Below are 23,480 nucleotides of genomic sequence, written 5' to 3'. Positions count from 1 at the left end.
CAGAGTCTTAATTGTCCAAGGTATCACCATTGACTTTGAGGACAAATATTTGCAGGTTTTTGTTTTGCCCTAGAAGGATGTTCTTCACAAGGATTTTTCTTCATTGACCATTGGAGGTTCTTAATCAGGAATGGTAGCAAGGTTTTACCTAGTTCCTCTGCTCCTGATCCCTTAACAGTTATGTGCTACTGCCTATACAAATTTTAATACCTTCCTAAAAAAATTTTGTCATTTTTTAATGAAAAAAGCAACTGGACACTCAATGTTTTAGGCAGGTATTATCTGTGAATACTGCAATGGGACACTCCTTTTAAGCAATTTCTTACCACAGATATAAACCAGAGAGTAGACATCATCATTCAAATTTTATATGTATTATATTACTGTATCAGTATGGAGTTACTTTAAGCAATTCAGGTAGCAATTTATTTGACAATAACATCAGAAAGTATTTAAGTGAGATTATATATATATTATATTATATATAAATATTATTTTAAGAGATGACAACAGCCAAAATTACTTGAGTTATCTGATCAGTTCTTCTCCCTGCTGCCTTCATCAAAAATGCAAGCTCCCCAAAACTTCAGACTCCCCTCACAACACTAAGTAACTTCAAAATAAACTGTGTTACTTAACAAGCAGAAGTGATCTATGAATAATCTATTGGTCAGTCAAACCAAGCCTGGAAAAAGTCACATGATACTCTACTCATCTACTATACATTAACTTTAAAAAAAGCTGATGTAACAAGATTATCAGTTTATTTGAAGAAATTTTATATTTAATGTTCAAAATTTTATGTTCTGAGGCATTAGGTTGGACAATCTATAAAGTACAACAGTAGGCTGACCATTGCAGCCAAGGATTAAAAAGACTCCAGAAGATTCTTACCCATTTTGTGCAAGGTCAATCAGTACTAAGTCCTTTTCTAGGAGAACAACTACAGCATATGGTTCCTGAAAGTCTGAAAACAACAACAAAAAGTTACCTATTGGTAAATGGAGCCCATGCATGTACAGCCTCAAGAATGGAATCAGTGCTTGTACTCTGGCAGCTGAGATTAGAAAGCACTTAGATTACTATAGTTTTTGAAGATATTTTATACACACAGATTCCTGAATACTCCAAGTTAAGTTTGGAAAAATCATGTTCTTCTATTCAATATTCTCATCAGCTCAAATAACAGAAAAAGGAACCTGCAGAGTAACTTGTATAAGCAGATTATATGAGAGAAAGAGCCAATTTCTGAGTAACATCCTCCCACCCCTAAACTGCTTTTCCTCATATTCAGTGGGTTTTAAGTTTTAATTGTTTACAAAGTGGCTCAAAAGACAGCTGACTTGACAATAAAATAAGAAACTTGAAAAAGTTTCCAAAGTTTTAATTGCCCTCTTTCAGACAGGTCTCAAATTTCAAGCTAAGCAGTTTTATATACTCTGATGGAAGCTCACAGCTAAAACCATTGGAATCATCAACAATATAACAGTGTTCATCTGAGACAACTACCTGAACTATGATAAGAAATCCCCTGCTGCAGAAGAGAGATTACAGGTTAGTGGTGAAATCCCTGTAAGTAGGGGAATGAATAAAGCCACTAAAAGTTTAAAATAATACAAAACTACTCCTTGTAGTTTAGCACTGACTGGAAAGGCCTTATGTGCCCAAATATCCACAGATAAACACATCTGCTCCAGTAACTACAGCTTGAAGTTGTAATGCTTTTTGTCTGCACATGCTTTTGGGATTAAAAAGAAAAAAACAAGCTATGAGTAATTGCCTTTTTTCTAGACGCAAATTTGGCTTTATAATAAACTATTCTATTATGATGTTTTGGCAAGTAACGCACACTTCAGACAATAGGGATAACAGATGTTGCTGCTGCAGTCTGATTCCCAGAGATAAAACAGAAAGACAATAGTAAAGAATATTCTGATGGGATAAAACTCCAGCGATAAGGAGTCAAGGTACAGAGAAAAATCTTTACAGAGCCTACCATTAGGATATGGTGTTTCACACAGGGTTAGAAAGTCAACAATAGAATAATCCATTTCTAGCACAGCAGTACTTTTTCCATGCATGACTGTTAAACAGGGTCTTCTTCCTACAGTGTCATACGACAAGCCTCCTGAGAGAATGATGAAAGGCTCCCTGGAATAAAGAAGCAGCATTTAGGATCAAGTCAGGATAACATGCTAAAAGAGACTGGGCAGGTTTTGCAACCTTATGATAAAGTTCAATGAAATATGAATAAGGAGAAATGTAGTAAAAATAACGCAAACCAGCTCTCATGAAATAAACAGCTTGGGTATGTATTTTAATTCTTATTCTAACTCTTGTTTAAGTCAGACATCTCCTCCAAGCATTTTGTTGATTTAATCAAGCTTTATCACTTCTTGGCAAGATGAGATATTTTTTAAATTTTTGTACTGTTTTAGAGTTGTTTTTTTCTACTGAACTGCAGAGTCAGATTTGCTAACAGTCCCTTTTTCCTAACATAAAACACCCCAGCAGAATCAGAAAGAAACAGTCCCATTCACTTGCTGTACATATGTACAAGACATATGTACAAGACATATGACTGTCTTGGAGATGCAACCAACTGCTTGATAAGCTTTAAAGACATAACATCTTTTAAGTAATATCCCACATTTACTCTAGATATTTTACCCATTTTTGCCCCTACCACCATGCACAAAATTCAAGAAACTCCTTTGTTATATATTCCTACTGCCAAATCAAATAGCCAAGTGGATCAAAGCAGAGATATTTCTTCTAGTCTCAAGAACAGATTAGAGGCTTCCCTTGAAACTTTTTTTAAAAGCTTTTGCAGAAACATACTTGTAAATACATCCATATATTTCCAATATGCACATAATGTACAGTTTACTACTTCATTTATTGAAAACAAGATGAAGTAAATATATTCATTTTATTTTAATACTGCATATGTTTGAAATGGGACATAATCCTTTTTAAAGAGTAGACTGACTGTTTGCAAGTAGGCAGCTCAAAAAATAAATGTTACTCATTACTGACTATTGCCTGAAATTTCACATTATATTTCTGAAGGAAAAATAGGAACTCTGCATATCCATCAGTTGCTTCTGATTGACTTTTATGCTCACTTTCAGTAAAAATCCTACCCTTCATTTGCATCTTCCTTGGAAGCAGCTAGTATATCAATATCTGGAGAAAATTTCTACAGAAAAAAAAATCCCATCCTGATGTACTGTAAAAAGAGACGCTGCAGAAAACTTTTTTTTCCCCCCATCCTTTCCTATTTCCTATCCTTTTCCATACTATCTAAATGGCTTTCCCTAGATGGCATTTGAAACACCAAGTGAGACTAGATACATCTGAATTCTTAAAAAATGTGTATTAATAGTTTGGTTTATGCACATGCTGCATGTTATGAGTTTAAGACTTGGCTGCAATATACTTCATGTTTGTAGCACTGAAGGCAAAGCAGACTGAGAGAAGCTTCCAGCTTCTACAGTTATTTCACAATTTGCTTGATCTTCCAGAAAGACATATGACCAAAGATTTGATAAGATCAAAGAGTGCTGCTGGCCAAGGAAGAGACCTCAAAGGAATAGCCATAAATCAGACCATGGCTCTATCAAGTTCAATATCTGCCTCTAACAGTAGCCCAGAGTGTATTTCTAGAAAAGGATTAAGTTTTCTCTGAGTCTTCATTTAATCTCAGCTCTTTGTATTGAAACTTCACACAATTTTTTATGGTCATGTCCATGAAGAAATTTTAAGAAAGTTACACCCTTTACTTTTGTCTGATATTTTTCAGGATGTCAGTGAAGAGAAAAATACTGGTAAGGTCTCATTGTTTTGGAATGATTTACTGCAGTATTTTTTTGTCCACAGAAATCATCAAGTTTTTTTAAACAATAATGCTGCCAGGAGAATTTGTAGTAATTATCAGGTTTGCAGATTCACTGAGATCAACTGACATTAACAGAGTAACAAATTTCAGTTTTAAATTTTCATTCACAGTGACAATTTTATGTCAGCTTCTACTGGTTTTATTTCTCAAGGTAATTCAACTGCTTTGGGGAGGCTTGCCAGAGACTGTATCCTTTAGACACAAGGAATGGAAGAGCTAAGAACAGAGCACACTGATCTGTCACACAGATTTTCCACAAAGGAATCAAAGTAGTGGTCTTTCTGACTTGAGTCTGTCAGAAAGACCACTACAAGTTTGTGTATGAATTTTCCATATTTTCATGAAACCATGGATTTACCATGAACACAGAATGTGCATTTTCTAATTAAAGTGTTGCACTTCAGCTGTGATACATATTAAAAGGTTAGCGCACATCAATTAGAAATACATAATTTAAAATAAAAATGTAGAAGATTTGTACTTTATATAATAGATGACACTGAATCAACTTTGGGAATTGCATTTTACCTACCTGAAACAATGGAAGACATTTAAAAAACAAAATCAGGATTTGCATCTTAGAGAATTGCTTTATAGCATTTTTAGCAGCTGCCTATAGAGATTCTTTGAAACAATTCAGCTTCAGCAGGTTTGCAAGTAATCCCCTTACATGAATTTCCTCATCAGTGAAATATGTAAAATCAGTTAGAGAATACTATAAGAAATTGACTATAAAAGGGGGCAAGAGGTCATTGAAAAAAAAATTCAGAAAACATAGGATTAGGTCTTGCAATCTATGGAAACATAATACAATTGAGAGTTGAGTGGCTCACAACCCAGGAAGATGTTTCTGTTTAATTTTTGAAGAAAACTGTCAAATGTGAGCCAGCTTCTGACAATCCAGATGTGTGAGAGAATGACATACAGAGAAATCAGGTCATTGGTACCATCTGGCTTACTTTTCAAATCACGACTAAATCTGTGGAGAAGTTAATCCTAGTATGAAGATGCAAAATACTTCGAGAGTTAGTTTACCCTAATACTTGAAGTCCTATAGTAGTAGTTATTTTGGGAAGTGTGGTTTTAAACCAGTAAACTCACACAGAAAACAGCACTATTTAAACTAAATGAACAGATTAACAACTTTCACTTAGTGGGAACCATCATCATTAATGCAACCTCTAGGTCCCAATTACACACAACCATCTTGCTAAGAGGCACCACTCAGTCAATGACAGCTGCATCAGCTACCAAGACAAAACCCTTCTGAATTATGTTTTACATGGAGACTTTTGAGCTCTAATTTTTATTAGACACAGGCAATTTTACCATAATGCTAATATCAACCAGAGTAAATACTATAGGTACTGAACCTGCACACGTGGAAAGGATGAAGGACTTTAGGAAGGACTGAATCTGGAGGGGGAGGGAGTGGTATTAGGAAGCTTGAGAGTGTCTCTAGATTCACTTTAGACACAAAAAGCAGTATGGAAACCATTTTAGAAAGCTCAAAAGGTAATCTACCTTAGAAATTCAGTGCTTCACAAAAGATGGAGTATTTTATATGAAAAGTGACTGCAGTAGAGCAACATTATGGTCTGAGATTTCAAAATTACGCCACTTTGCACAAGGACTATACAAAGAATGTACCTTTTTCACACCTTATTCATCAAGAGTAACCTTTCTCCCAGAAATAAAGCTACAGACATGCTCTTGTTGTAGGGTAAATTACTTTAGCTCTAGACACTTCACTTTTATTTGCACTACTTGCAGTACACTTAAAAACCAAACCAAACAAACAAAAGGCAACAGAAAACCCCACAAAGTTAGCAAATAAATAGGTAGCTCATAAAGCCCAGGAAAAGCCTCATGTCCTCCTTTTGTCCTAACCCCAGTTTTGTAATATGGAAAACAAAATGAGGGGGGAAAAAAAAAATTAGAAGGAATTAATAGCTCTGCAAGAGTAAAAAGTTTAGTGTCTGTAGCCCTTAATATAGGTTGCCATCAGTTATGGTCCTTCTATTTGCATGGTTCTGAACTCCTTTTCTCCAAAAACAGCTTATTAGAATTAGAAGCGGTAAAAAAACCAGTTAAGATTGTATCAATGAAATGTTTTCCACTGGAGGAGGTACTGAAACAGACCTAGATCATTGACCACTCTAGATAGATAAAGGAGAAACAAAAAAGGGGTGATAGAAAGATGTTCAAAATAGAGCATGGAAATAAAGAACATTTTTTTCATAATAAAGATTTGAAAGATATCTTAAATAAGCATTAAATATTATCTCATAAATGCAAACTTTCTTTGCTTTTTTTTTTCTGTAGTTTTTAATATTTGAAGAATAGCTATAGTGAACTGCTATAGAAAAAAGTTGGATATGTTTCCTATATTGTTTCAGTGCCTGAAAAATTTTGTCCTGTCCAGAAATGATTCTCCTATGTGCTACAAAAATTAAACCATGTCTAAGAAATGACAGGACTTTAGATAAAAGTTAAAATCTTACCTTGCTCATACTTAAACAATTGAAAATGGTAAACAGAAAATCTACCAAAAATTTATTGAAAGGTAGTTCTATCTTGCGTTAAAAATCTTGTAAGATTACAAGTGAAACTGACAATTGAATTGCAAACTGAAGTACTCATAGCAGTAAAGGAATGGAGATTTCCAGTGCACTGCTTCTCTACCACTGTGCAGACTGGTGGGGTTTTGGTTTTTCAAGGTTTTTTTCCCCCCCTCTCTTAATTAAAGTTCAGGAAGAGTTATCAATAATTGTATAATTGATACAATAATTGTATCAATTGTTAATTGATTTAACAGTACACCAAAGATAGAAAACTTCAGAGAGAAGAGAAAATTGAAATGTATCAAAATATTCAGTTTGGATAAATATCAGAAAGTGAGAAGTGCAACAGAAAAAAAAAAAAAAAAAAAAAGCCAAACACTAGGAAAAAGTAGCCTTCCCAAACACCCAAGAATTCTTAGAAATTATACTAGAATAAACTACTCTTTAAACTATGTGAAAAGTCAAGTAGTTTTCATATTGTAATACTATAATGTCCCAGAATAAGCTCCAAACTAATCTTCTCCTTCAGAATGACTATTCATAAAAGAAGGCTCTTGATTGCAGAAATTGTAACTTGCTGAAGCTGAGATCTTTTTGATTATCTCTCTTTAGATCAGCTTTTGATATTTCAGTTGCAAAAGGATTATGCAGACAGATGCAGACTTTCACAAGTAAACCATGGCTTTCCAGATGACAGATTTTTGTAAAACTGGGAGCTAGGCAGAGTTTTAAGTTTCTATTTACCTCACTTCTAGTGAAAAATAAAAACACCTGAAGCCAGTGATATTATGAGGATATCAACACATACGGTATTGTATCATTTAAGTAACCATCTTCTAAAGATTCGAATGCCTGAAAGCAAATAAAAATGGTACACAAACAAAATATAAAAGAAATAAATAATAAAATAAAAATAAATAAAAACATGATATTAAGATATTAAACATTAAATTATTAAATAAAATATAAATTATATATACATGAAATATTAAAAGAGAATAAATAAATTATAATAAAAATAATACAAGAAAAAAAAAATCAGCTTTTACAAATAGCTGAACATACTTCCATGAATATTTCATCTTTGTATTGCACTTTTTTTTTACTCAAACACTTCAGAACCACAAATAGAAGAAATTCCACATAGTTCATTAAATCCATCCATCCTAACTCCAGTCTTGGTAACAAAACATGCTACTCTAGATACTGTAATTTCATCCGAGCCTCTTGTTGCAATTACTGCTTTGTTACATTTTCAATATGCATAATTAGGCACATTTCACTGCATAAATTACTGCACTCTACTAGAAAAACGTCTGTTAATAACATTTTAGGGGGGAGGAACATGTATTCAAAATTTAGAATATTCGATCCGGGGTACTATTTATCAGAGTTTAATTAATCATATCTGTGTTTTGTTGTCTTCTGTGCTTTATCATCTTTATTTTCTTTAGAACTTGCAAAAAACTGAGCAAAAGCACATAAAACTTATAGTAGCATGAAAGAAGAATGAAGCTAATGCATTAGCAGTATTGGTGATTTGTTTATAGTAATTCCTTCATACAAGTTTTTGTATTTTTTTCATCAATATCTAATTTAGCAAAGCTAAAACAAAACTATACCATCAGAACATGTGCACAAACAACTGGGAAACAAAGTCCATTCCCTAAGTGTTGAACTGTAACATATATTCATTTTATAAAAAAAGTCTTACCCAGCTCTAGTAGTTTTATATTCCACCTTAAGGATAGGTTTGCAGGGTTCTGGCTTCTTTCCATCCTTCAGCTGCTTCCCTAAAGTAAATTATTTTCCTGTGTTAATCCTACAGTTCCGTAACATTATGGCAAGTAATGAAATTCACTGTGCAGCTTGAGAAGTATAAAATTCATGCAAACATATATTCAACAACTTTGACAGTTATAGAGTATGCCTTGGAAAAATATAATTAAAAATCTGTTAAAGCTCTCAACACACCAACTATGAATGTTTAGGAAAAAACTAACTCTAAACCTGACTGCTGTAGAATATATGTTTTCAAATGTATAATCCTCCCCTAAAGTGCTGTTTTAAGTAGAACTAGGAGATTTAAAATTTATGTGTCTACCCTTTTGCAATTGAAATTGGTCAGCTTACAAGTGAGGTTTATCCTGATTATTATCCTTCATGGCTAAGACTTCAATTGAGCATAAAAAGCCCGCCCTCTCTCAACTGTGCTATTATCCTCACTAATACAGCCTCACTTAGAAATCTAAATTAAGATGCTAAGACATGAAATAGAGACATGCACACCATGTAAGCCTGGCATAAGTGTAGAACTTACTTGAAGAGCAGCAGTATATTTCACAGAAGAACATGTAATGTTAATTTCCTAGATTAACATTAATGCAAGACCTCTCAGAAGTGGGTACATCTCACAAGATGCTATTCTTATTCTGTTACAAACCTTGTCGAAAATTTATGTGGTAATCTACACATTTATACGTAAAACAGGTACTTGCTCATATGTATTTTTAACAATATATGGGATTGTAATGTCAAGCCAAAAGCCAGCCCTGCAAAATATGCATTAGTTAACTCTGAGATCAGTGCCACTGTGTGGAAGACAAGCTTAAGGTTTAGAGAAAGCTGCACTGACTTGGATTTTTATCCCATAAAGATTTTTCTTTTTCAGGTAAAATCTGTGAGAAATGTATATGACTGAGAAAGACTTGAACTGCATTGCAAGTGCATTTTAATACTTGTTTTTTGCAAAATACACTTCTATTAAAAACAAGTTCTCTGCGTGTTAAGAGCTGTCAAGTGCAGTGCTTATCCATTGTCATCTTACCGTGTGGAGTGATTGTCTGGAATGGTTTGGTAGGAGATTTTACATTCCATATGGTCAAGGTACCATCTGAGTGACTACAAATGAATTGTTTTCCTTCATGATGCCAAGCCACAGAGTGGATAGCCTAGGCAAGAAAAAACAGAGCAAGTAAATCATTTATCTTATTACCATTTTATTCTTACACCTTCCTCATGACATTGAACAGATAAAGCCAATTAGAGAAATTACTGTTTACATAATACCTCTCTTTACTCATGGTAAGTTTTCTGTATCTAACTAGTACTTTCAGACACACTTTACCCATCAAAAATACTGTCTTCACTGTAGTGACCTGTTCAGGGGGGCAAGCAGGGAATCCACCCTTCTCAGCATAGTATTGAAGCTTTCTTCCATGAAGGGTAGCAGGAAGAGAATAACTGCAAGCTCTTATTTAAGCTTTGCTAACCAAAATTTTTGAGTACTGTGGAAAGCATACTGTCCAGACAAAAAAAAAAAAAATGGGATGAGATTATTAAGTTCAAGTATTACGTATCCTTTACGTACGTTTATGTGGATGGGCACAAAAGGCAAGCATTGGCTCAAAGCTTGCATAAAACAAGAATTGAAGTAACAAGACTTTTTTAAAATTATGATAATGAAAGCAAAGTATTAGCCTGGATACTCTAATGTTGAAATGGCAACTTTGAGGTGCAGTAAAACACAGGAATCTACTCATAAAATTTTCCATAAATAAAAAATCATCTCTAGATTCCTAAAATGAAGAATAGAACAATTACACCATGCCACATAAAATCTACAGAAAATAGCTAAATAAATAAAATCTAGTGGCTGCCTTCAGGCAAGAAGAAAGTAAACAATAATGCAAAGAATATAAATAAGGCAAAAATATTAACTAGCAAGAAAAGATTGGTGCCATTTCTGCTTCCAGCATCTCTGTTAGTACAGGGAGACATCATGAAACCATTAGGTGATGTTCACAGGAATTTTAGTTATAGCATTAAAATATCAGTAAACAATGAAACCTTAGAGTATTTCTCTACTAAACAGAAGGTGCAAAAGGAACCAATAACTGCAAGAAATACAGAACTTCGGTATTACTGAAAAGGTAGACTTACTTTTATGCCAAATACATTAGGCAAACTAGAAAAGCAGGTGCTGAATAAGTGAAAACTGATGGGTTTTACAATACGCTTAGTGGATACCCTCAGTAGTGATTCTGTCTGTAAGAAGGGCTTATTCCAGCTCCTCAGGGACCTTGGGATTTCCTCTGTGAGGAAACCTGGCTGTGTGAGCAGTAGAGAACTGTAACCAGCAATGACAGCTTAAGAAGTAATTACTGGATGAAGAGCACATCTCAAGACAGATCCAAGCGAGCTTTGCTCAAACTGATTATACACAGATCAGATCTTCATATTTCATGAAGTTATACAGAGAGACAAGACAGTTTCCAGCAAACTGAATGGGAGAATCCAGAGTTTAAATGACAGAAGAAAATGGCTACGCTGTATGAGCCTAGAGTCTCCAATAAAAATTTCCCCAATATAAATTAATATATATATAAATTATATATGGATATCTGTAAACTACAGATTAAGTTCAGCATTTCTTAGTGAAATTTAATATTGTTCCCTATGTATTGTGGAATCACCGTAGATTTTGTTAAAGAGATTCTGTGTACCAGTATCACATCTACACATGTAACTGAGAATCCTGAACATAATTCCTCGCATGATGTCTCCTGCTGTCAAAGTGAAATGGTCTTGATCATTCTGCCTGTCAAATTTTTATTTAGGAAAAACTATTATAAGAAATATTTTTTAAAAAAAATAAATTTAAAAAAAAATAAATTATAAAAAACCACAGTATTATAAAAGAAATCTTGCATAAATATTGAAAAATTTTCTTTATTTACCAATATTACACCAAATAAAGCAAGGGATCAACAAGTTTGAAGTGCAAATTGGTAAAGAGAAGGCTGTATTTAAAAAAGCTCTTGTCACTGAGAAAATAAATGTCTACAGCATGTTTAGCAATACAATATAATCAGTATATTTTACACAATCTCCCATATGAAGTCTAACCCTGATAACAGTAGGCAGCCCACAGTGTAAATGGAACAGTTCAATCCACATTTATGTAGAAATAGGTCTTAAGAACAAGTAAGAAAGCAAGTTTCATAAAAGGAAGGAAAAATTAATCTGAGAAATGATGACTTCTTCCTTTTCTTGAAAAAGAATGTCAAGAGAAGAGAAATGCAACAACCTGTTGCTGTTCCAACACCATTAACGCTTAAGAAGATAAAAAGATCTGAGCACAAAGGAGAAGGATCACTGCTCTCACTTTCTGCAAGGAACATGGAGGGATGAAAAATATAAAATCTCTGAAAGAGTACAATGAGCCTTTTGACTTTATGGCTATTTACTGCCTAGTTTTAGTCTCTTTAGTTTTAGAGTAATTTGTTATATTTAGTAATGCAGCTAAATATTTTTTAAAATATAACCAAAATATATCTTTTATATTTTTAAAAATAATCCAACTAACAACTCTGTGGGGTGGGTATGATAAACTTTTGTATAGAGCAATATCCTTTGCTATCACACAGTTCACAAATTCTTGTAAGCCTAAAAAAATAAAACCAGCTCCAGCACTATCTTGAGGTACGCAACAAGCTGGTCAGGTGAAAATACATTTATAATGAAAGAAGTACAATAGCCTTAAGTAGTACCAGATAGCTGATAACACTAGTTGTTGATTAGCAAGAGTCTCGATCACCAAAACAAAACTGATAACTGAAAAATCATCTCAAAACACAAGAACAAAAAAGTTTTATCATTTTTTCCACAGTTATTATTAGTGCTGGAATTTGAAGGAAAGCATAAAATAGAAAAATTAAGCAGACTCCACTGAGACTGCAAAACTAGGTAAATCTTCCCAGACACTAGAGAGCCCCTAGGAGTAATATATTTTTATTGCAATATTTCACACAAAACTTCCTGATGCAGAATAAAACTCTCAGTTTTCACTCTAATTCTCAATTATTAAAACTTCCTGTTTTCTTTTTGGTACCATAATGCAGCAGTATGCTTACATCAGCTGGTACAGATCTAACTGTGTCATCTTTTCTGGTCACGTGGGACCAGAAAGTAACCCCTTATAACAAGATCATACCCAAGTATCACAGAAGATTGTCGCTATATTTAAGGCACAAGGCATTTGTATCCATAAGTGGAGCTGTCTGCACAGGTAAATCAAGTCCTGACCTCACTACTGTTCTGAGTCCTTCCATTTACAAACACGAACCAAATACAGGGAGTCTTTACGGGAACTCACAGAGAGAACTCTAATAAAAAAACAACCAACTTTGTGCAGATAAATCTTTGTATTTAATGAATTACCACAGAATGTTTCTTATTAGAAGTATTCCTACTATGCTCCACTGTAATTCAAATTTAAGGTACCTGTTCTGGACTCTAGGGAAGTTTGTTTCAAAACTTCTAAGAAACTTATGTATTTTCTGGGGGAGTGGGGAATTGAAACTTACTTCTTTGAATAAAAACACAATTGACCTTGCTGTCCTATATATACCTAAACAAGAAATTGTAGAAACTATGCCTGAGTTTTATGTGAAGACAGGGTGTACACAAACACAGAATCAATTTACCATCTGTTCCAAAAAGATTATCCCATGTGGAAAAATGCTGCCTGCAATGAAGGGGAGCATGCCTGATTTTAAGGAAAGATTTTTGCAGCAATTTAAGTTAACTGCAGCAGTTAACTGAGAGAGACTTACATAGGACTGTAAAATGCAATCACAAATAAACCAAAAAAGTCTGAGGAACAAAATTAAAATAATTTATATTCAAGACTCCTACAGAAATATCTTAAGTAGATCACTAGCTTTTCAAGAGATTATTGCATATTTTAAAACATTTTATGAAATTTATTTTTACTTCTGCAATAGCTTGTAAATATCCTTAGAAATAACTATTCTTGGTTCTTTTAAGGGGTACAAAAATGAATAATTTAAATGCAACCTTGTAACTTAAGAGTCAAATTCACCAATAAAGGCTCAAGCTTTTATGGTATTTTTCCACCACGGGAACTGAGCTGTTTCAATTCATTAAATACTGATACAAATAATCCCATTCTTTTAAATTCCTACAGGCTTATTTTAGCCCTACAGCTGATTACATACGTATGATTTTTGGAACAGTCTGAGACCACTCTTCTCATCTGTCATGGTTTAACCCCAGCCATCAGCCAGGCACCACACAGCTGCTCACTCACCAGTAGGATGTGGGGGAGGACCAGAAAAAAACAGTGCAACTCATGGGCTGAGGTAAGAACAGTTCAACAACAGCGATAAAAAGTACTACTCAGCACCACTAAATCATCAGTGTGTTATCAAAGTTACTCATAGTGCATCTAAACACACAGGTCTGTGCCAGCTACTAGAAAGAAAATTAAACCTGTTCCAGCCAAAATCAGAACAGCGCATGGAGGATTTCAATGACGTAAAGACAAAAGTTATGAATTTAAGCAATTTACTCTGGTTTCAAGAGAATTTTTTTAATCCGGTTTTCTAACACCAAATTTAGACTACTGCAAATATGGAATGTATAAGAGACATTGACATTGATCCTTTCATAATTCTTTGGATTTCTCAATGATCCTTTACTCTCTGATGCCATTAATTGAGCTTGACATACACTGTATATGACTGGCAAAGCCCATGATTAGTTTTTCTGCAAGCCAGACTGACTATTTACCATATCTTACCCAGATATCTTATCCAGATTTCACAGTCTTATTCTAACAGTCCTTTAATTTCCATGGATATGGGCAGCATTTTCATTTAAACACTAATGGATGATGATACTGAATCCTTTTCTACAAAATATGTTTGGTTCACCAAAATAGACAAAGAACATATTTTAAAACTTGGGGGTTTTATGCTAACTCTCTTGTCAACAACCTAAGGAAGAGGGAAAAATGCTGCAAAAGGAAGACAACAAAAAAATGTCGCTACTGAGACTTAAATGACAATGCATCCGGAAGATTGTTTTGATGAAATGGAAAACACTGAAACACTTTGGTTTCTGGCAAGACACATTCTGGGTTTGTTTCTCTTTCCCCTGTCCTCTTAATTCCACAAGCTACTTTGACATGTTTTTAATGCTCAAAAATAATCTCTTACACTCAACCATGTACCAGAACACTGAGTCTAAAAATAGTAATCTATAATGCATTATAGTTAATGCTGTCAAAGCTTACTTGACATCAGAACAAACAAAATATTACTTGAAGAAGGGACTTGATTATAAAACAAGCTTTAGGTTTCAGAAGTTACAGTTGAGAGATTTGGGGTTTTTTTTTTAGGGATAAGCTAATAGTTGAGAAATTTGTTTTATTTCTTTCATGAACACACAGGTTGGGAAATGACAGCAATATAAAATGCATTCAACATAACAAATGCACAGCTTACTTTCCTTAAATCCCCAATGTCTGCATACAAAAGGCTTAAGAAAGGTAAGGCAAAAACAATTCAGTCTTACTTTTTCATTGAGTCTACCCAAGACAAAAGGCATGTTTTGAGTAAAGGGTTTCAAAGAAATTTTCTAAACAAAAGTTCATTCACAGCTGCAGTTCCATTATGTACAAATAATGTCCTCCAAATTCTCTGAAAAATGATGTTACATCTGTGCATTATTCTAACTAATTCTAAATATTCAAAATATTACTGTTATAATAAAAAATACACACTCTTTTAAGTTCAGGATTTAACTCATAATATAGAAAGATCAAGTACAAATTATAACTAAATTCTCTGAGTTCTCCTGTAAATAGAATGCTCTTCAGGGAAGAATATGCCAGCAATCAGCACTGACCCTAATCATGACCTTGAGCTGCATCCCCCAGCCATGGTTAGTGTTACCCACCTGCTCCTGTCCTTGGGATGAGTGTCCAAATGTCCCTGTGCTGCAGCTATTAGCCCAGGGCTCTGGGAAGCACACATGTTCCGACAGGAACAAAGTCTATATAGTGTTCCATTAACCTGGCTTTCAGGCAACGAATGAGACTGCCCTACCACAACATGGGAATTTGCTTCAAGAAAGCCTTCTAAAGGTCAGGCCATTTGAAATGAAACCAAGCGGGAAGGAACAAACCCATATAATTGGATCCAACACCTTCCCTCAGGAAATAACAGGTATACTTTCCACAAACCTCTGGATGCACAGGGATTTTGACCCTCATTATGATCTTCCTCTGCTAAGGAAGAAAGGATGACATTTGGATCCCTGCACATAGCCGAAGTTTCGAGTTAAGAAAGTTGCATCAAATGATGGCAAAAGACTGCACGGACCTTCAAGTCACACACTTAAAGAATAACATCAACTACAAAGTAATGAGAGAGGAGGAAACCAATCCAATGGCAAAGTTTCTAGCAAATGTTCTTCATAGTATCAATGTCCTGGCCACCCTGCTTATGATGCCTGAGGAAGCCTAGCCACCCACTATGATGGCAAGCGTGACAAGATTGGACTAAGTCATTCTCTTCTTACTGGTTGTCAAATCCACACTCAAAAGAGCTCTCATCAAGAACAAGCAGAGAACCAAGGGTATAAATCCTGAGGCTTAAAATCCGGCTCCTGCTACGGGGCAGAATGTCACATGCATTACCCTCTGTGAGAGAAGAGGTGAAGCATGCTGTGACATTAGATGCTCCCTGTCCCTTAAGGGTAGGTTGGCACACATGTTCATGATGGAATGCAGCCCTTAAAGTCCATGCACGAAAGAAGCTCTCTAACAATGCCACAAAACCAGGAAGTCAACAAGAAATTAGCTAGAAAGATTCTCTGCACAGAAATTTCCAAATTCACACAGCTTGTTAGCAGGAAACAAAATGGCAAAGAACTTCCTTTGCTCTGTGTCGCACTGACCAGAGAGAGGAGATCTCTTGAGACAAGGCACTACTTCACTGTTCCACTCTGAGTTTTCTGTGTACACACTCTCATGAGCAAGGAAACCACTACAATTACCAGATCGTCATTTTCTTTCTTCTCCTTTTTAACCATTCCCAAGTTACAATAAGACCATTTCATTACCAAGGGTAAGGTAATTCATTACTTGAGGTATTTCATTACCTCTTCTACAACCAAAAAACCCAAACTGAGTACCTAGAATACTGCATACTGAATACTGCATTCACTTCTAAATCCTAAAGAAAATCAAAAATGTAATATCGAAACTAGTTGCTGATCTCTACAGCCTCTCAAGTCAGTATTGGTTCCAAAAAGTAGTGAGACAGATATTTAGTCAATTTTTAAATAAATAGGGCACAAAATAAAAAATAAAAAAACAGAATAAGCAGCATGATGTCTACCTTAGGTAAATTTCTATGAAACTGCAACAAAATTTTAATGAAGAACAAAGTTAACTGATGTATGGATGAGTATCATATACCAGAAAGAAGTAGTCAACATGCTTTTTGAAAGAGGCAATTATAATCAAACTAAGCTCCAAGAATGGTAACAGCCATGAGGTTCATGGAAACACCTCTTAAGCCATCTACAAAATTTTCGAAGTCCTTCAACAACATATCTCAAAGGGAGCTAAAACTGAACAGACTAGATAGTTTTGAACAAAGAAATAACTGGTTAAGGAAGTAAAGCAATCTGGAATAAAGACAGGCTGGCACTAATTGATTAGTTCATGGATGAAGCTAAATGGTAGAGACTCTCAGGGATCTATACTGCTCAGTTTATTCATAAGCAGCTTGGAAAATCAGAACAACAATATTAAGATGGTAATGTCTGCTGACAGTACCAAACCACATTCAAAGCGGAAATCATGATTTTAGTGAAAAAGTGCAGAAAGACTTTAATTTTTACTGTCCAACTAAGTCAATGAAAAATGATGGCTAAATGTCAGGACTTTGACCTGACAAATAACACCTGAAGAACACTCTGGTTTTATGGTGCGTTTTAAGGCTAATCCAATATCAAGATCAATAGAAAGAGAAAAACAGAAAGTCCAAAGACAATTATTCCACATGATAAATCCAGTGTACCCACATCTTCATATATACTATGCTGCTGTGCTTGTTTTATAAAACAAGGACAAAATACAATGGTTTAAAAACTTAGAGAAAACACAAGGAAGAGGTCTAGGAAGAAAAAGATGATGAAGACATGAGTAAATTTATGGAAAAAAGATAAAGGGAATGAATTAGTTTATGAGCTGATTTGTTTTTGTATAAAAACAAATTCTTTGCTTTTATTTCCAATGAAAACGGAAGGGAGAAAAATTGTTCTTTGCATAACACACTCTGGGGCTTATATGGGCATTTCTGATGAGCTAAGGGTTAGACTACTTCAGACCCTCCCCCTCCAAGCAAACTCTTGTTTGATAGAATACACACAAGTACTGAGCCAGAAGTGCTGCCAAAAAACCCAACAACCCCACACCCCTACCCACCCCCCCCACAAAAAAAAAAGCCCTAAAGCTGTTACTGAACAATGACAAAGCCATTTTACAGTCAACACAATGTAATCAGGACCAATCTTGTATTATTTTAAATTAAATACATCAACTTGCATATTACGCTGACTCATTTTTCTTAATCTCAGTCTTTCAAGACGTCTATTCTCTCAAGAAACAAATTTTAAAGAAATGAATGCTACTTAATGTCATTGTTTCTTTAAACCTCATTCAGTCTCATTTCAAAGAGAATTGATCTTGATCTTATTCTACAAAGAAAAAGTGGTTAGAGAAATGTTGTAATGAAACTATTTATTTAGTGGTTTCTTCCCCTTCCCTTTCCTCTTGCAGTTCCAAGAATATGTGAGAGATCCTAAATTACAGAAACTGCTAAACCCTCTTGTTTCAACTTAAGCCCTTAACACAGGTGAAAATCAAATTATTAACAGAAAAAAGATCTAAAAGCTTAGTGAAGAAATACAATCCATCCATTACTTTACAAACTTAAACTCAGTGAAGTTATTTGGTCTGAAGTTTATTATCCAACCCCTACTGCTCTTTCAGAGAAAATTTCCAGTACCTGCAATTTCAAATAGATCTACTTATTGATCCACTGGTGACAGAAGCAGGAGATTAAAAAAATAATAAAAGTCAGTATAATAGTGCATTATATCCTCAGAGTAAGTAAAGCAGATGAAAAATGTTACCTCATCATGTGTATATCTGTAATCTGCTTTCTTTGACTTCAGGTCCCATAATACCACCGTCCCAGATTCAAAGCCAATCAGAAGCTGCATTAAGAAGATACATTAATTCTTTATAAGGAAAAGCAAAATTATATCATTTGCAATGCCTGAAGTTCATGTCTCAAAAGATGTGCAGCATAATAACACATATAAAAACTGCAAGTAATTATAAAAACAAAAGTTAAAAAGGTAAAGGCCTCAATGTTAGAAAGGTTTACTTTGTATTTATTGCCCTCAAGTTCCAGAGAATACAATGGACATTCATGCAAAATTAGAAAAAAAATGAAAGCATCCTTCTGAAGATTCCTTGGAAATTGCTTTGAGTTGCAGAAAGATCTATATTAAACCTTGCTATGTGTATTCCACCCAGAGTGAAAATAAGGAGTGTTAAAAAGAAGAACTTCACTGTGCATTTTCCTCACTGGAATTCATTCAGCTTAAATTTGCTGGAAGAATATAATATTCCCCCTGAAGTTCTCAGTAAGATTTCATTGTCTATAAAGAAGCTATGTACTGTGAGCTTTCTCCAGATGTTAATAACAATTGAGATAACTGGCTGAAGGAACACCAGAAACATTATTTGTTAGTAGGAGAAAAACTAGATAAACCAAACTAGAAAATTTCCCAAATAATCTTTTTGCAAGAAGCAAGTTTAAACCCTTACTGCAGGGAGTAAAGGCTCAAATTGTTCATAATAGCTGGTCTAACACATTGTTGACTATCTAAGTGTTTTGCTCTCCTATCTTAAGTGCTACTTCTCTTAATGGAAAAAAAAAAACAAACCAAAAACCCATGGCCAACATAAGGCAGTAGTAACACTCCAGTGCCATACCTAGAGGTTTTGCCTGGACAGTCTTTTCAGCATGTTAAGATTTTCAGGGTGTACCGTTGTCTCCAGTACAAAAATAACAGATCTCCTAAAAGCTTAGAAATAAAATATTTCATCTCTTTCAGTGCTTATATAGCACTAAAACACCATAAATATTAGACATATTTGATCTGGTAAAAAAGACTATTTAATTTTTCCCATTAACATTATGTATACTATTTTTAATTATCTTGCCTATCATATGCTATATATTATAATTTTCCTATTTTAACTTAAAGCATGAGAAAAACCAGTGTGATTAGAAAGCTAAAAACATGAACAAATTTTAAAAGTGCGTACATGGAGGATTTTTGCAACTACACAGTGTTTTTTTTGTAGTGCTTTTCTTATGAAAAATAAGAAAAGCTAGTGCTTTTCTTATGAGAAGTAAGAAAAGCACAAGGTCAAATTTCAAAACACTGATTGATACACTGATGAATCAAACCAGTAATTTTTAAACTTTAATTGACAATAATTAGATGTGGGGTGGAATACATCAAAATAAATTAATCACTTGTATTTACTAAAATTACAACAGCTTCATTGCATTCATATGCTAGAGACTATAAGCCTGGAATATGATTCAACCTAATTCTACAGAGAAACCCATTAGTTATGGACTTACTGCAGTGAGCCTCATACTACTGAAAAAAACTTCTACTCACTAAATTCTCTGCTGGACTGAAACCTCAGGTGTTCAGGAGACAAGCTGATAACTAGCTAAAACTTTCAAACCACTGCTAAAACAATAGGATCATTCCCTCTCTCCAATTTAATCTACTACTGACATGAAAAACACAAAGTAGAAAAAAAATGTATTTCTCCTGCATATGTAGAACACTAGTAAGAAAAATGGTATGTCACAGGAGAAGGACTCCTGTCTTGCAAGGGCTTCAAGAACATGTAGTTTATGTAAAACTTCTTTCCAAGATGAAGAGATGATTATGTTAATACTATCTCATAAGAATGAAAATACAAGTCTAATACACAGATCTTCCTCACATATTTTGGTTTACTTTTATGGAATATCTCATTGTTCTGTAGGCCAGTTTCATTAGCAAACAGCACCTAGTGATTATAATAAATGGTCTAATATGGGAACATGAATTAGATGTCAAATTCCATAAAACCTTGTCTCAGATTAGTTAATCTAAAGACAAAATACATGGTATTCTGCATAAATATGCTATATAAATAAGCAGTTTAGAGTTGTAAAATAACACCCAAGAGCATGAAAAGTGGAAATAATTTCCATCACACTTTCAGCACTCTAGTTATGATTGGTGCTGTATTTTTTTTGTAATATCTTAATTTTTATCACCATAAGTAAAATTCTTTGCTTTTATTTCCAAAAGTCTTGCAGCTAATCATTTGCATTTGCATTTTCACATGTTTCCAATTAGATGATTTATTCCAGTAACGTGTCCTACTTGCTTTGTATTATTTCAGGGCCTAAAACCTTTGTTGTCCTCATATACTCAAACGTTCCTTAAATAGCAGCTGTATCTGTATTTTAAACAAGTCTTGCTTGAAAATAACATATTGAAGAGTTTTTAAAATAGCCTACCTTTCCTTCATCCATTGGATTGTCACTAATGTGGACAACAGGTCCTGGGTGAGATTTGGATGACCTGAAAAAGAAATGTTTCCATTAAAAAAACTTGTCCCCTACCCTAAAGGGTATCTCAAAATGACTAGAAATAGTACAGATTCTGCAGATACAGACTCCATGTAATAAGCAAGTTGTGACATTCCAAAATGGAGTTACTTTAATTTTATCTTCAAGCCCGTAAATACCGTGTCTGTTTGCAGACACTTTGACTCAAGGAAAAATTAACTTACTGCCCATCAACAACAACAAAAAAAACCTAGCACTAGCTTTAAACATTTTATCTTAACATCTGTTGTTTCAGAACTGACACCGTAGGATAAAATGTTTACCTTTATACTGGAATACAGGTTTTGCCATTATTCATAAACAATGGCAAAGATGGCAATTGTTACAATAACACAGAATTAACACTTTATGTGGACTTCTTGCATTGAAAAAGATGGGCTAATAAAGAGCTGTGTTTGCCTCAACACCCTTTGGCAAGTGATGGACTTCATGTATTTTTGAAACAAGACATACTGGGAACAAAACACCAGCACAGGAAGTGCAGCAACAACTACATCTTTCCCCCAAAAACACCTATATTTGTACATACAATTTTAACATTAAAAACTACATCTTTCCCCCACAAACACCTATATTTGTACATACAATTTTAACATTAAAAAAAGGAGATGCAGTGACAATAGCTATAAAATGTATTTTGCTCTTGAAATAGACTTATTTAAATTTGCCAAAATTTAAATTTTAAATTTATTTGAATTTCAGAAAGTCACTTCTGACTGAGAGTACATCAGCCCTCTTAAAAAAATGCATTGTCTTTACACTTTGGTCTTTAATCCCCAACTGTAGAAGTGACATGTTTATCCAAGTACCAGCCACAGCATATTTTAATCTATATTATTTTTGTTTCTATTTTATCCCCACACATAGTGATTTCTACATCTATTTCTATATTCTCTGTTTTGTCTATTTCCACGTTTATCCCAGAAACTATGATAAAATACTGCTAAAAGGCAGAAACATACAAACATTAGCACTTCACATTCTTTAAGATAAAAATATCTATGTGACTATGTAGTTTGATAGTGTATGTATTGCAGTAAGATGAATATGGAGGCCTCTCTAGATAACAATGATATTCCTGCAACTGATGTTAACATCTGAGACACTGCTGTTCCCCTACACAGACAGAACTTGGGCAAACTCACAGTTCAATGGCTTTATTCCACATGATGACATAGCCTGAGAGAGTAAATGATTCCACATTGACAATGTGAATGTTTCCTCTTTCGGTGCCCACATACAGCCATTTGCTTTGGAAAGGCAGGTGACAAAACGTTATCCTGAAAGAGAAAGCCATCAAAAAGTAATTAAAGAAATGTCTTTTTGGTATCCTACACTGCAAGGTCTATGCTACCAAAAGGTAGAAATAAGGCAACAGGCAAACAGGAATATATGAGACAAGTCTGAGGTAAAGTAGAAAAGCCAGTACATGACCAAAGTAAGAGATGACCAGACAAAGCAGAACATTAGGATGAACAAAAAAAAAAAATAGAAAGCAAGGTATTCTAAAACTTATAAATAATTTAAAAAAACAAAAAAAGAAATTACAGTCATCTGTAAAAACTATCATATTGACTGTATGTGATTGCTGTCACATCAAACTTAAAATACAATAGTCCTATAGTCTATAAATCTCCCTTTGGAATCCATCTACTTTCAAGTTTTAAAGAACAAAGAAGTTTTCGTATGCAGATAAGATTTCAAGTAAGAAGACAGCCAAAAGATATAACTCAAGAAAAGTAAGTTTACATATAATCTAACTTAATGCCTAAAGATCAAACCTTAGAATAATCCTAAACAATTATAAAAGTAATTTTAAGAGTAGTTTAAATTTCAGGCTGTAACTTTACTTCAATCATGTTTTAATTTTCTGCCTTTTAGTTTTTCCTTCCGCTAGAAGGGAGTACCTGCACAAGACTCAACAGCTAACAACTGTATGAGCCAGCAGAGGACTCCTCTTTGTAGCTCCAGCACAAATAGTAGCATTTGAAAACCTGATTATTTCTGCCCCCTTGGGTCCTGATTACTGTTGACTATTTCTTCGAGGTAAGGAAATAATGTCTGTACAAACTGACAGAATGCTGGAGTCTGGAAACTTTCTGGAAACTCTAAACTATTTTAATCTGACAGGGTCTGACATTGGAAGATATTGCTGAATTACTTAGCTATCAAACTTCAGTGTTCAGAAATGCTTTAGTGATAAGGTAAAACAATTATTCAACAAGAATTTGTTCTGTCAGCTTTAATCCTCAGCCTTACGATGTTTTCTGTTCTTGTTTTCTCCCAGTTGGATTGCTTATTGCCAAATCCATGCATCACTTCACAAGTCTGTCAAGTATTTATGCAAAGAACAGCTTTAGAACCTTTGCATCAGATGCTGCATGCGCACATCAGCTGAAAGGAAAGGCTAACAGA

General features: G+C 34.3%; 1 protein-coding gene across 6 annotated transcripts in view; it reads right to left on the bottom strand.

Moving 5' to 3' along the window:
- Positions 1-23,480, bottom strand: part of STXBP5 (syntaxin binding protein 5) — a 105,780-nt gene that overhangs the window by 43,417 nt on the left and 38,883 nt on the right. For all 6 annotated transcript variants that reach the window (XM_058834924.1, XM_058834926.1, XM_058834923.1 and 3 more), the window contains exons 5-11: positions 22,211-22,345; positions 20,955-21,018; positions 18,481-18,564; positions 9,293-9,416; positions 8,180-8,258; positions 1,997-2,151; positions 895-967 (exon numbers count right to left, since the gene is read on the bottom strand). In XM_058834924.1, coding sequence (XP_058690907.1) covers positions 895-967; positions 1,997-2,151; positions 8,180-8,258; positions 9,293-9,416; positions 18,481-18,564; positions 20,955-21,018; positions 22,211-22,345 — 714 coding nt within the window. The remainder of the gene's footprint in view (positions 1-894; positions 968-1,996; positions 2,152-8,179; positions 8,259-9,292; positions 9,417-18,480; positions 18,565-20,954; positions 21,019-22,210; positions 22,346-23,480) is intronic.

This window comes from Poecile atricapillus, chromosome 3, assembly GCF_030490865.1.
Source record: "Poecile atricapillus isolate bPoeAtr1 chromosome 3, bPoeAtr1.hap1, whole genome shotgun sequence".
In the NCBI taxonomy this organism is placed as follows: domain Eukaryota; kingdom Metazoa; phylum Chordata; class Aves; order Passeriformes; family Paridae; genus Poecile; species Poecile atricapillus.
This window is presented reverse-complemented; position numbering and strand designations above follow the sequence as displayed.